This window comes from Ornithorhynchus anatinus, chromosome 9, assembly GCF_004115215.2.
Source record: "Ornithorhynchus anatinus isolate Pmale09 chromosome 9, mOrnAna1.pri.v4, whole genome shotgun sequence".
Lineage (NCBI taxonomy): Eukaryota > Metazoa > Chordata > Mammalia > Monotremata > Ornithorhynchidae > Ornithorhynchus > Ornithorhynchus anatinus.
The window spans coordinates 36,053,280-36,068,025 of record NC_041736.1 but is presented as its reverse complement, the minus strand read 5'-3'; the positions used below and the strand labels follow the sequence as shown (position 1 = coordinate 36,068,025).

General features: G+C 44.8%; 1 protein-coding gene across 1 annotated transcript in view; it reads right to left on the bottom strand.

Moving 5' to 3' along the window:
* PLA2G7 (phospholipase A2 group VII) overlaps positions 1–14,746 on the bottom strand; it is a 33,192-nt gene that overhangs the window by 1,249 nt on the left and 17,197 nt on the right. Inside the window, 8 exon segments of the mRNA XM_029072099.2 lie at positions 590–703; positions 706–737; positions 811–981; positions 3,244–3,335; positions 7,145–7,258; positions 8,859–8,970; positions 9,331–9,399; positions 13,046–13,139. Coding sequence (XP_028927932.1) covers positions 590–703; positions 706–737; positions 811–981; positions 3,244–3,335; positions 7,145–7,258; positions 8,859–8,970; positions 9,331–9,399; positions 13,046–13,139 — 798 coding nt within the window.

The window sequence follows — 14,746 nt, the reverse complement described above, 5'->3', positions numbered from 1 at the left end:
ATGCAAGCAGACAGGTACAGATGTGAACACCAAGCCACCTTGCATGGGCAACGCTCTTTGGCATTCAAATACTAGCCCAGAAATAATTAAATTTCAAGCGTAGAGCCTTAATCAAGTAAATGCTATGAGATACCTAGAGAAAAACCAAATGAACGTCAGGGTATCTGCCTGTGTGTTAATAATCACAAACACAGAGCGCTTACTGTGTATAAGACGCACTGTACCGTACTAAGAGCTTGGGAAAGTTCAATAACGGTTGGGAGGCATGTTCCCTGCCCAAAAGGAGTTTACATCATGACTTAGCTTCTCCTCCTAGTCCATAGCTTTTGGTTCAGAAGGAGGTAATTTGTTAGAAAGCAGCCTACTACTTTGAGTCACTCTGCAGCAAACACTACAGTATCGAATATGATAATCCCACAATTGGCCTGGGCTGATTTATTGAATAATGCAGTACCTCAGCCTTTAAACATCTCCCAGGAAGCAATAAAGCCAAATAGTTAACTCTAGTTATATATGTGTATATATACTCACATATATACATACACACACATATATGGTTCATTTTATTTAGGATCCAGTGGTTTCTTACCTAGGTGTTTTTGCAAGAAAGCTAAAGATGCCTTATTGCTGAGGTCAAGGGCCAGACTCGAATTTATATCTCCTTTCAGCAAGAGCCACCTTCCAATCCTGTCACCAGTCACAAGGTAAAATCTGGAAAGTTCTGATGGACGGAGCCCCTGAAAAATGATGAATTTTTAAATACCGCGGTGACCTCATTTTGCGGTCAGAATAACTTTAATCTATACTTACTTGATTGTGATCATTTTTCTTTCTGTACCAGGTTGGTAAAGAGCTCTCATTTTTTGGATATTTTTAAGATACTGGAATTTCTCAGAATTGATGAACAGGAGTGGCTGAGGAACTCTGGAATTGACTTGATCATTTAAGGGTAACATCCAGGCATCTAGGGCAATTCCACACCTAGAAATGTGTAGGGACATCGGGGTGGAGGTGAAGCAGCAGATTAAGAGATGCAACGATTTGGAAGAATAAGTCATATCTGTAACATGACATTTCCTTTAATGGATTACTAAGCTTCATCGTGGCCTAGTGGCAAGAGCATCGTGGGCCTAGGAGTCAGAGGACCCGTTCTGACTCTGCTGCCCGACTATGGGGAAGTCACTTAATTTCTCTATGCCTCAGTTTCCTCATCTGGAAAACTGGAATTTAATACCCTTTTTCCCTCCTACTTAGATTTTGAGCTCTAGACCGTAAACTCGTTGTGAGCAAAGAATGTGTCTGCTATACTGTACTCTCCCAAGTGCTTGGTACAGTGCGCTGAACACATAAGCGCTCAATAAATACGACAGACTGACTCTAAGCCCCATCTGGGACAGGAAATACCTGACCTGAGTATCTTATATACTCTAGTACTTGGGACAGTGCTTGGCACATAATAATAACAGCGGTACTCATTAAGCATTTACTATTAACTGTAAATAGGCCAATCCAGAAAGAGGAGATCGACATGTTGAAAGAGTAACTCGGTTTAAAGGGGTCAGATGGAATCAATCAGTGGGTATCTAAGTGCTTACTGTGTGCAGAGCCCTGTACTGAGTGCTTGGGAATACAACAGAGCTGGTAGACAGGGTTCCTGCCCACAAGGAGCTTATAGTCTAGAGGGACAGACATTGATATAAATACAGATATGTACGCAAGTGCTGTGGGGTTGAGGGTGGGGTGAAAAACAAGTACTTAAATGGTACAGATCCAAGTCCATAGGCAATGCAAAAGGGAGAGGGAGTAGAGGAAAAGACCTTAATGGGGAAAGGCCTTCTGGAAGAGATATGATTTTATTAAGATTTTGAAGATGGGCAGAGTGGTGGTCTGTCATACAGAAGGGGAGGGAGTTCCAGGACAGAGAGTGATGAGAGATGGGGAAGGACAGGGTTTGGGAGGGAAGGTGAGGAGCTCTATTTTGGACACTTTTAGCTTAAGTGGGGGTGGGGCATCCAGATAGAAATGTCCTGAAGGCAGCTGGAAATGCAAGACTTGGGAAGGGAGGGGTCAGAGCTGAAGAGGTAGATTGGGAATCACCCTTGTAGAGATATCTGGTAGTTGAAGCTACGGGAGTGAATGAGTTCTCCAAGGGAGTGGGTGTTGATGGAGAATAAAAGGGGACCCAGAACTGAGTCTCGAGGGACTCCGACATGTAGAGGGTGGGAGGCAGAAGAGGAGTCTACGAAAGAGACTGAGGAGGAGTGGTCGGAGAGACAGGAGGAGACCCAGGAGAGGACAGTGTCAGTGAAGCCAAGGTTTGATAACGTTTTAAACAGAAGGGGAGTGATTCATAGTGTTGAAGGCAGCTGAGAGATTGAGGAGGATTAAGATGGAGTAGAAGTCATCAGATTTGGCAAGAAAGGTGGTCATGGGTGGCCTCAGAGAAGGCAGTTTCTGTGGAGAAAAGGGAGTGGAGATCAGACCGGAAGGTGCCAAGAAGAGATTCGAAGGAGAGGAAGTGGAGGCAGTGGAGGTACACAACTTGCTCAAGGTGTCTGGAGAGGAATGGAGGGTGTTTGGAGGGTGGTAAATGGAGGGGACCATAGGATCGAGCTTTTGTTGTTTTAGGGGAAGGGGATAGGAACATGTTTGAAAGCAGTGGGGAAGAAGCCATTGGATAATGAATGATTAAAGATAACGGTCGGGAAGGAAGAAGGGAAGTGTGCTTCGATAAGGTGCAAAAGTGAGGGGATAGATTGAGAGGTGACGGGAGATCTTGAGATACTGCTGGGAAAGATGGATGAGTTGTAGAGAAGGGGAGATTTTTTTTAGGGAGATCAGCCTGATAGTTTCAATTTTACCAAAATAGAGGAGAGAGTTGGAGGAGGTGGGGGGAAAGGGAGTTTGGGGAGGGAGTTATATGACTAGAACACATGGGCAATGGGGTGTGGAAGACAAGGACAGAAATCATGAACTTCACCTCCAGCAATCACTTTGAACATGAAAAACTTGTTTCTACTGCGGTAGGCATGACAGAACACCGGTTGAAAGGTTGGCTGGGTTGGAAAGGGAAGAAGTCTACCCAGTAAAGTTGAGCAGTGTTCAGCGAGCAGGCTGTGTGGAGGAAAGGAAATAAACTAGATGTAGCCATTTCTTCCATCTTATGACTCTCTAAAACCAAGCAAGCCTCTAAACCTGGCACCAGAAAGGGTTCAACGGTGATTTTTTTTACTTTACTCTTACCTGAATCTCTTGTCTTGGCTAAGGGTCTGAATGACTGTAGCTCCCCCAAAGGAATGTCCTATTATTGCCACTTGACTGGGGTCAGTAGCATTCTGGATGGAACAGAAGACATTTAGATCTTTACAGCACAGTTTAGTTTAGAAGACGGCAGAAATGTCACTCGAGGCCCGCTCGTAGATTGCAGATGCTGGCTCACTTTCCAGACAAGAGGGGTCACCCCGCATTTAGCTTCCCCGTGTCGAGAATGCGAGAGATGGGCCATTCTAATTGCCGTGTCTGGCCGGCCTGCTCTAAATCACCCTGACCCTGCCGCTTCTGACCCTTGGAAACAGCCTTCCTTTAATCATCCCGCCTTTCACCCTATAGGCTTCCATCCCAGTGCTTCTCCTTGGACCAGTCTCTTCCTTTAATAATAGTGATGGTATTCGTTAAGCGCTTCCTATGTGTCAAGTACTATTCTAAGCACTGGGGTAGATACAAGCTAATCAGGTTGAACACGATCAGTGTTCCACATGGGGCTCACAGTCTTAATCCCATTTTACAGATGAGGTAACTGAGGCCCACGGAAGTGAAATGACTCGTTCGAGGTCACAGAGCAGACAAGTGGCAGAGTCTCTTGGAGCCTATGGCTGTGAGATCGCTTGAGTGGGGGCATGTGAGCATGCTCCCTGGAGGGATTTCTGTAACTCTTCCTCAAACGCCTTTCTCCCTGCTGACCTGCGACCACTGCGTCTGCCCCCAAGGAAGCCCACCCACAAAGTCAGGACCTGGTGACCCCTGTGATCAAGAGCCCTAGTTTTCCCAGGGGAGGCTGTTTGCCCATCACTTCCCAACACTGCAAGAAAACAGACTCTACTTCTTCCAGGGGCAGGGGGACTTTAGAAACCTTTCAGAACCGTAAGACTGTTGGGAAGAAGCTGCAGACTCTAAGTTTCTTGTTGGCAGAGATATGTCTACCGAATCAGTTATAAATTATGGTACTTTGTGAAGCGCTTACTATATTCCAGGCACTGTACTAAACGCTGGATACAGTACTCTCCCAAGTGCTTAGTAGAGCACTCTGCACACAGTAAGCATTCAAACAGTACCGACGGAGGCTGTCCTAAGCAGCGCTAGATTGAACACCAGGTTGAACACAACAGATTGCTATAGTTGTATTTACCTTTTCCTTCTGTATTTAATGGTACTTGTTAAGCACACGCTATACTAAGCGCTGGGGTAGATACAGGATAACTAGGTTGGACACAGTCCCCGCTTCATACGGTGCTCACAGTCGAAGTAGGGGGGAGAAGGATTTAATCCCCATTTTATATATGAGGTTATTGAGGCTCAGAGAAGTTAAGTGACTTGCCCAAGATCACACAGCAGACAAGTGGCAGGGTCATGATTAGAACCCAACCCATGTCCTCAGACTCATAGGCCTCTCTGCCCTTTCCTCTAGGCCATGCCACTTCCCTATTCTCTCCGAAATAATAATTTTGTTAATAATTTTCAATATTTTTAAAGAATGCAACCACATTGTTGCATATGTTCAAATGTCCCTTCCCCTGAATGTTTAATCTGTTGTGAAACGCAAGATTCTTGCTTTGATTTTAGCATTTGCGGATCAAGCTCACCTATTATACACTTTTCTTTATTTCATTCAGCCAGTGGGAGGAGCTACAGGACAATTTCTATACAGCCGAATAACTCAGGAAAATTTAATTCTTTCATCAATCAAGAGTATAGCAAGGGCATATGAATGCAGAGCACTGCACTAAGCTCTTGGGAAACTGCAGTATATTAAGAGTTGGTGGACACGATCCCTGCCCGCAGAGAGATTACAGTCTACAGGGATGCAGGTTTTAATTCCTCAATTCTTCTACTTTCTTCCCTTTCTCTCTGTTCTTCTACTTTTGGTCTTTATAGCTGAAAGTTCAGTAATAAAAAAAAAAAATCAGAGAGTCTCATCTAATCTTAGTTTGAGAAAAAGTTTGTTTTCTTTACAGGATTTTCCTTCTTGTTTGCTGACGGTAATGGTACTTGTTAAGGGCTTACTGTGTGCTAGGCGAGGGGGTTGATTCGAGATCATCCTATTGGATCATCAGTGGATTATCAACACGAATGCATGTCCCCCAAGTTGTGTATGATGATAATAATTGCATTAAGTGCTCAGTATGTGCCAAGCACTGTACTAACCACTGGGATTGATACAGGACAATAAGTTCAGATACAGTTCCTGTCCCACACAGGGCTCAGTCTAAGTAGAAGGGAGAACAGGTATTGAATCCCCTTTTTTACAGATGAAGAAACTGAGACCCAGAGAAGTTAATCGTCTTGCCCAAGATCACAGAGCAGGTGAAGGCGGAGCTGGGATTAGAACCCAGGTCCTCTGCCTCCTATGCTCTTTCTACTAGGCTATGATGCTTCTCCAGGAGAGCAAGACTTGGGGAGGGACATCTTTCTGTGTGGACCCCTTCCCGACCCACGGCAAGCCCTATGCTAAGCATTAGATTATAAGGAGGAGCTCTGTAGTGGACAGAGCAAGCCACTATGAGGCACTTCAATAGTCTCATCTGTTTAGTGGACAGAGTTCTAATTCAATCCTTCCCCAATTAGGGATTTAGAGTGAAACATGTCCCAACTTTGAATTCATTTAGGAAGTCATACCTACCCATAAAAGCTAAATTTCCCTTGCCTGGAGAGCATATATAGGAGAAAAGAGTTTCCAATCCCCCAACCCACCATCCTATCTTAGATGTTACTGGCAATGGGCCTGGAGAATTAATAATAACAGTGATATATCAAGTGCTTATGCTGTGTCAATCACTGAGGTTGATTGGAGTTTCCTGTCAGACAAATGAATTCTGCTCCTCTAGGAGCCTCAGAAATTTTGTTCTCAATCTCTTTCCTGTTGAGCTACATTGTTGGCCTCACCCCGATCCCATACGTGTCCCACACCTTCAGCCCTTTACTGGAGTTCTGCTGAAGAGCTGGGGAATGAACAGGAGGAAGTGACCCCCAGCCCCATAAAAAAAAAGCCCCTCAACAGTCCTGAACACTCGTTCAAAGGCTGCAGCTGTGTTCTTATTGCAGGGGTCAGGGCATGGGTTAGATTCCCCTCCATTGCTGCCACCTGATTTAATGGCATCTTGCCCAGGTATACTGTAGAAATGGAGGTGAGAGGGAGGAAATGAGACTATTTCCAGTAAACCTGCTGAACTGTGGGCAGGGAATGTGTCTTTGTTATATACTGTACTTTCCCCAAGTGCTTAGTTCATGCTTTGCCCAGAGTAAGCACTCAATAAATACGACGGAAGGGAGGCCCAACCTTGTATCACTTCAAGCAGAAGTGAGTTCTGACACCTGACGTGAAGCTTAATGCACTGTCCCCTCCATCAATATTTCATCCAGTGATGAACAACGGGGCTGAGGGTAGGTGGAAAAAAAACAAAACTGGATAAGCTTCTGGGCCCGGCGGGAGGCCCGCACAAGGAAGCAATCTCCAGCAAGTTTTCCCCATTGGCTTCACTGCTGTTTGGGACACGTACAAAACGCTAGTGACTCTCAAACTCTTTTGACAAGTCTCAAATTATGCTGTTGCCCCTTGTCCACTGTGGGAAGTTAACTCCTTTGGGTTTTTAGACTGCAGGGCAGTTCTCTTGCAGATTCCAGCAATACCTTTTTTTTTTGCAGATTCCAGCAATACCTTTTTTTTTTTTAAAAAAAAAAAAGGTATTAAGCATTTACTATGTGTCAAGCACCGTTCTAAGCACTGGAAGGCCTGCCTTCCAAGAAACTTCTAATGCGTACGGGGTGTGGCATCCCTCTTACCTCATCCTGTCAGTTTTGCCTCGAGTTAGTGTGGCTTTGGGGTAAGGAAGGGGAACATGATATTAAAAAAAAAATCTTCTTCACTTACCTTTAGGTGCTCAAAATTAAACTTCAAATCCAATTCATTCTTTACTGATTTTCCACTATTAATATCCAGAAGCAAATCAAGAGCACTACTGCACTCATTTGCTCTTTGCAGAACCTAGATGAGGTGGCAACAAAAAAGAAAAATCACCTTTTCATATGAAAGGATTATACTTTCATGCCTCTTCCCATTGTAGGTTTGCAATTTGAGCCGGCTTTTTTAATGGCATTAAGTACTTACTATGTGCCAGGCATTTCACTAAGCGCAGGTGTCAATACAAGATAACCAGGTTAGACACAGTCCATGTCCCTCATGGGGTTCAGTCTTAATCCCCATTTTACAGATGAGGAAACTGAGGCTCAGAAGTTAAGTGACTTGCCCAAGGTTCCACAGCAGATGAGTTGCCAGAGCTGGGGTTAGAACCCAGGTCCTCTGACTCCCAGGCCCGGGCTCTTTCCATTAGACCACCTTGCTTTTACTTTTCTCCCTTTAAGAGTAAGCCCTAAAGGCATTAATTCATTCAATCATTATTTATTGAGCACTTACTGTGCACAAGTATTGTACTTAGCGCTTGGGAGAGTACAAAACAACAAATAGACACATTCCCTGCCCACAACAAACTCACAGGCACCATGACTTTTTTTTTTGGTACTGAATGTTTCTTAACAGCATTCTTTATACAGCAGGTGTTGAGTAAATATAGCTGATGAAGAAAGAAAAGAGACATCTTCGGTGCTGGACTGAACAGAAGGAATCAGAACAAAAAACTGCGCAGTCCACAGATTTATTTAGATAGTCAGATACAGATTATAAATAAAATAGAAAAAGCAAGCCAGGGGGGTGGGCCAAAAGAAGGAGGGCTTGTGGTGCTAGCTGACATATCAAGTTAAAAAAATAAGCATGTTTGCTTACCTCTGTACCCTTTAAGGACTCGGTATTCACCCCCCAGCACTTATTTTACAAATCAGTACTCTAGATTGTAAGCTCACTGTGGGCAGGGAACGTATCTACCTACTCTGTTGTATTGTACGCTCCCAAGCACTTAGGACAGTGCTCTGCACATAGTAAATAGTCAAATAACAATGGTATTTGATTATTTTAATGGTATTTAAGCCTTTACTATAGTGTCAAGCGCTGGGGTAGATACAAATCAATCAGATTAGACACAGTCCCTCTCTCACAAGGTGCTCACAATCTAAGTAGGAGGCAGAACAGGTAATGAATCCCCATTTTACAGTTGAGGAAACTGAGGCACAGAAGTTAAATGACTTACCCAGGGACTCACACACAGCAAGCAGGTGGCAGAGTCAGGATTAGAACCAGGTCTTCTGACTCCTAGGTTGATGCTGTTTCCCTTAGGCCACACTCCTTCCCTAATATAATGCTTGTCACCCAGGCCAGACTGTAAGCTTCTTGTGGGCAGGGAATGTGTTTATCAACTGTTGTACTGTACTCTCAAGTGCTTAGTACAGTGACCTGCACATATCAGCCCTCAATAGCACTGATTCAATTCGTGCCCGTTGGTTACCAGAGAATATCCTCTAAAAGCTCTCTCTCAGAGCCTGGAAGGGAGGTAAGTATTGAAAGGGATCAATTTTATTTAATTTTACTCTGTGAGATACTAATCTCTTCAGCCTGGAGGGAAGGCAGGTTGGTTGGAAGTTTGGAGCTAGGAGAAGCAAGGCATCACAGTCGGCTTTCACTAAAAATAGTATACCTGTGAATGACGTAATGAGTATTCATTATCCCCCTCTTCGAGATTCTTGTAGTACAGCCACGTCTTAGATAATGTTTTATTGAAATAGTAGGTCGCTGCTGCAGAATCATCTCTGAAATTCAGAAATATCTCCATGGATGTCCGATCTCTTTCTCCCCACCTTCTCTTCCCACCTCCTCCTTCCCCTTCTGCTCCACCGAGCTCGTATTTCTCTCCAAGTTAAGGATTCTTTCCCCTCCAAAACCTGTCTTTCTCCCTCACACCATTTCAATTTTCATTACGTTCCCCCTTTAGACTGTAAGCTCATGGTGGGTAGGAAAAGTACCTGTCAACTCTGTTATATTGTACTCTCCCAAGCACTCAGGACAATGCTCTGCATACAGTTAGCACTCAAATACGATTGATTACAAACTGTCTCGGGCAGTATAATGCAGTCACCGCTTCTTTCCTTCCTCATCCACAACTGTCATACCTGTGTTCCACTGCAGCAACTATAAATCCATGAGATGCCAGGTCCATGCCAATAGCAGAATATATTGTCCTTAAAAGAAAAACATCACTAAATCAAAGTTACCCCACAAACAAGTGTCTAAGCCCTGACCAACAACAGAATAATTACATTTCGCCACTTGTATTTTATTGCTTAGTACAGCATATTGTACCGAGAGCATTTAATAAACACCATTACTAACACTACTTGGGAATAAACACTGAGACTTTAGCCAGGATGCTAAGTCCAGATTTTCCCCACGGGGTACCGGTTATCTTCTTTGAAAACGTGGATGTACCATGGGACATATCTTCCCAAACCCTCACACCGGATTTGTCAGAATCTTTCCTGGAACCCTTGAACCAGCAAAATACTTTATTGAGAAACATCACCAAACTATTGTTTAATTTAATAATTCAAACTCTACCATCACGATTTAAAATAAATGACGACTGTGAGAAACAATGTGGCCTAGTGGAAAGATTCCATGTGTGGGAGTCAAGAATCCCAGCTCTGTTGCTTGCCTGCTGTGTGACCTCCGGCAGGTCACTTAACTTATCTGTGCCTCCGTGTCCTCATCTGCAAAATGGGGATTAGATTCCTATTCGTCCTGCTGATAATAACAATTGTGGTATTTGTTAAGTGTGTACTATATGCCGAGCACTGTACTAAGCACTGGGGTGGATACAGCATAACCAGGTCTCACATGGGGCTCAGAGATGTAGGAGGGAGAACAGGTATTGAATCCTCATTGTGCAGATGAGGGAACTGAAGCACAGAGAAGTTAAGGGATCTGCTTAAAATCTCACAGCAGGGAAGCAGCCAAGCCAGCATTAGAACCCCATAACTCCCAGACTGGTGATCTTTCCACGCCCCATGCTGCTTCCCTCCTACCTAGACTGTGAGCCCCAGGTAAGACAGGGACTGGGTTCGACCTGATTATCTTCAGTCTACCCCAGGATTTAGTGTAGTGCTTGGCACATAGTATATGCTTAATAAATACCATCATTATTACTATTATTCTTGAATCTCTCCTGGAGACTGCAGAAGCTCGTTCTGCCGATTGTGGTAGCGGGTTTTTCTACTTTCATAATGTTGGTATTTGTTAAGCGCTTACTATGTGCAGAGCACTGTTCTAAGCGCTGGGGGAGATACAGGGTAATCGGGTTGTCCCACGTGAGGCTCACAGTTAATCCCCATTTTCCAGATGAGGTAACTGAGGCACAGAGAAGTTAAGTGACTTGCCCACAGTCACACAGCTGACAAGTGACGGAGCTGGGATTCGAACTCATGACCCCTGACTCCCAAGCCCGGGCTCTTTCCACTGAACCACGCTGCTTCTTTAGTGAAGAATCTGTCCAATTTAGGTTAACAGCAGCCTCTTTCTTCATAAAAAGGCAGTGTTGCCCAACGGATAGAGCACAGGCCTGGGAGTCAGAAGGATCTAGGTTCCAACCATGACTCGGCCGCTTGCCTACTGTGTGACCCTGGGCAAGTCACTTCACTTCTCTGTGCTTCAATGATCTCATCTGTAAAATGAAGATTAAGCCTGCGAGCCCCATGGGGGACATGGACTGTGTCCAACCTGATTAGCTTGTATCTACCCCAGTGTTTAGTACAGTACCTGGCACATAGTAAGTGCTTAACAAATACCATTAAAAAAAATTAATAAAGCAACTCCTGTCTCAAGTAGGGACTTTGCTTATCAGCTCATCTGCTTTCTTAAAAAAAGACTGCAACATTTTTAATCCCCAAATTCTACTGTTGGAGAAACCATAACTTCTCTAGATTTGTTATGGGCAGGGAACATGGCTGCTAATTCTGTGGTACTGTACTCTCCCCAAGGGTTTAGTACAGTGCTCTGCACATACTGACAGCAGCTCAATAAATATGATTGATTCATCAGTCAGGCATCTTGCAAGGGAGCACTGGATTATCAAAATTAGACATGTCCCTTGTGGAACAATGAATCTGTCCAACGTATTGAAAATTAACTCATTATCACCCACATCATTCAATTCTAAAATGAACTTGTTTCCCTCGTTCAACAGTTTCTTTGGTCATCTACTCCAAAATCTCTTCAACACCTTGAAAATCGGAAACTTCTTCCAAAATCCATGCATTCTTGATTGCTTGATCTCAGCCCAGGTGCAGTGGAGGTAGGGAAGGATTTATTTAGCTGGGGTGCTTGCTCAGGACATTGAGGCCCTGCGGGCACATGGGTGGGGGAAAAGGCATCAAACGATATCGGTTGATCGGTTATATCTTTTCATTTTTGAAGTGCTTTAGAAAGGGACTTCATCCTTGCTAAGCAATAGCACCACCAATGAGAGTAAAGACCCACGCCTCACCCCATACTCAAAGTCCTACTTAAAGTCAAATCTCTTCCAAGAAGCCTTCCCTGACTACCCTCACTTCCCCTCCCTCTTCTCTCTCCCTTCTGCATCTCCTTATATACTTAGGTCTACTTTTTATGCACTTTGATAATAATGACGATGATAATAATGACATTCGTTAAGCTCTTACTATACTGTACTGAACTAAGTGCTGGGGTGGATACAAGGTAATCATGTTGGTCACGGTCCCCGTCCCACATGGGGCTCACAGTCTTGATCCCCATTTTACAGATGAGGTAACAGAGAAAGAGAAGTTAAGTGACTTGTCCAAGGTCACAAAGCAGACACGTGGCAGAGCCGGGATTAGAACTCACTTCCTCTGACTCCTAGGTCCATGCCCAGCTCCACACCGTCTTCTTATATTCTGCTACTTCCCCCATCTGTAATTTATTCTAATGTCTGCCTCCCTTAATAATAACAATTGTGGTATTTGTGAAGCACTTACTCTATGCCAAGCATGGTACTAAGTGCTGGGGCAATCAGGTCCCACCTGGGAGACCTCTGCACACCCGGACCCCGCCCCCTGCCTCCCCCCACCCCCAGTCCCCCAAGAAGCAGATCAGTGACTTACTTAAGGAGATAACAAGGTGTTAACAGTCCATAACAACTAACAAATTGCTTGTCCATTCACACTGGACAGATGCTTTAGTGACTCGCAGTTCAGAACTTGTGGATTCCCCTTTAAGTGGGAGCTGGTGTTCCCCCTACTAGAAGCTGAGCTGGGCTTCTGGAGCTGAGTTCCCCCTAATAGAGGAATTTGCCAGCCCACTTGGTCTACAAATCAGCAACTGCAGCTCAAGACTTTCTTTTTCTTACTCCCTAGACCCACCATGTGCCTTAAATACCCTCCCTCTGATCTCCACTTCCCTGTCTCCTGCCCCCAAGACCCCTCCTCATTCCACTCCCATCCAAATCCTCCCGTGCAGCCCTGTGTCATTCTTTTTGTGCATATTTATCTCAATCTTGCTCCCCACAATCTCTACCATAATAATCCCAAGACCTGAATCGCAGACAGGGACTCACTTGATTTGACATTATTCGCCATTTTATGGGTAAGTGCAGAGTCTGGTAGGAAGTAGATATTTGGCCTGCGTGTAAAGAAATATGCCCTGGGCCCTAAAAGCATCGAGTGTGAAATCATTAGTATTTGGAGAGCCTAACCGCTGGGGAAGAACACGACTGGAAATGCAGGCCAGGAACACCACACAGAGTCCCTAATTCTACTTAGAGATGATCATTCAGCTTTTAGCTGGGGTTGTTTGTGGAAGCGAATGAAATAAACCCAGATGTATATACATTACCTGAAGGCTCCAAGGCCATGAGAAAAGATGATCAAGGGGTATTTTTCTCCAGACTTGAAAGGGGCTTCCCACTTGGCAGGAATCTTCACAGAGCCTAGAGAGCATAAAGAAATCATTTCTGCCCTGGCAGTTTCTTTTCCAGATGGCACTTCCCAAGCTGTCTTCCCGGGGGGGATGGGGGGAGGCGTGGGACACACACTTGATTATTATTATTAATAAAAATGATAATATTTGTTTAGCACTCACTATGTGTTAACTACTGTATAAGCACTGGAGTGGATAATCAGATTCGACAGTCACTGTCCCACATGGGGTTTACAGTCTACAAGGGAGGGAGAACAGGTATTTACAACCCCATTTTATAGATGAGGAAACTGAGGCACAGAAATGTTAAGTGGCCTGCCCAAGGTCACACAGCCGGCAAGGGAAAGAGCCAGGATTACAATACAGAACTCCTGGCTGTCAGGCTCATGTTCTTTCCTAACAGCCCACAACAGATGTTCAAAAGAGAGTAACAAAAATAACTTCAATATTACAATTATTATTAACTTTTTTATGGCATTTGTTAAGCACTTACAATGGGCCAAGCACTGTTCTAAGCACTGGGGTAGATACAAGCAAATTAGGTTGGACACAGTCCATGTCCCACGTGGGGCTCACAGATTTAATCCCCATTTTACAAATGAAGTAACTGAGGCCCAAGGAAATGAAACATTTTGCCCAAGATCACACAGCGGACAGGATTAGAACCCAGGTCCTTCTGACTTCCAGACCCTTGCACTATCTGCTAGGTTGTGCTGCTTCCCATCTTCTTACCTAAAGTCACATTAACGTGCACCAGGAGGCGCGGGGAACAAAAATGGAACAGCTGAGCCAGAGACTCAATTTCCTGGGTCTGAATGGGGTCATGGCAGGGAGAAGAGCATGGGATAGTGGAAAGAGCATGGGCTTGGGAGTCAGAGGACCTGGCTTCTAGTCCTGGCTCCACCACTTGTCTGTTGTGTCACTTTGGACAAGTCACTTCACTTCTCTGCACCTCAGTTAACTCCACTCCCTCCACCTGCACATCTGACCCCCTCCCTTTCACACTTCATCAAAACACTTGCTCCCACTTTTCTTCCCTCCCTAACCCCCTTCAACTGTTCGCTCTCCAGCGTTTTCTTCCCCACTGCTTTCAAACACGTCCACGTCTCCCCTCATCCTAAAAAATCCCTCCTTTAACTCCACGGCTTCCTCTAGCTATTGCCCCATCTCCCTCCTACCACTCCTCTCCAAACTCCTTGAGCGAGTTGTGTACACCTGCTATCTCAAGTTAGCCGCCTCCAATTTTCTGCTCGACCCCCTCCAATCTTCCATCCCCTTCACACCACAGAAACCACCCTCTTACAGGTCACTGATGATCTCCTTCTTGACAAATTCAAGGGCCTCTACTCCATCCTAATTCTCCTTGACCTCTCAGCTGCCTCTGACACTGTCAACCACCCGCTTCTCCCGGAAACGTTATATAACCTCGGCTTCACTAACCTCGGCCGCTCGTTCTCGGTCTCCTTTGGGGGCTCCTCCTCTGCCTCCGCCCCCGGACTTAAAACAGTGTGGAAGCTGAGTAGGAAGACGTGTTCCCTGCCCATAATGAAGTTGGCCAACTTCTAACTCATCATTCCTGTTTTCATATATTTCTGAGTGACACGAGAAAGTTAAAGT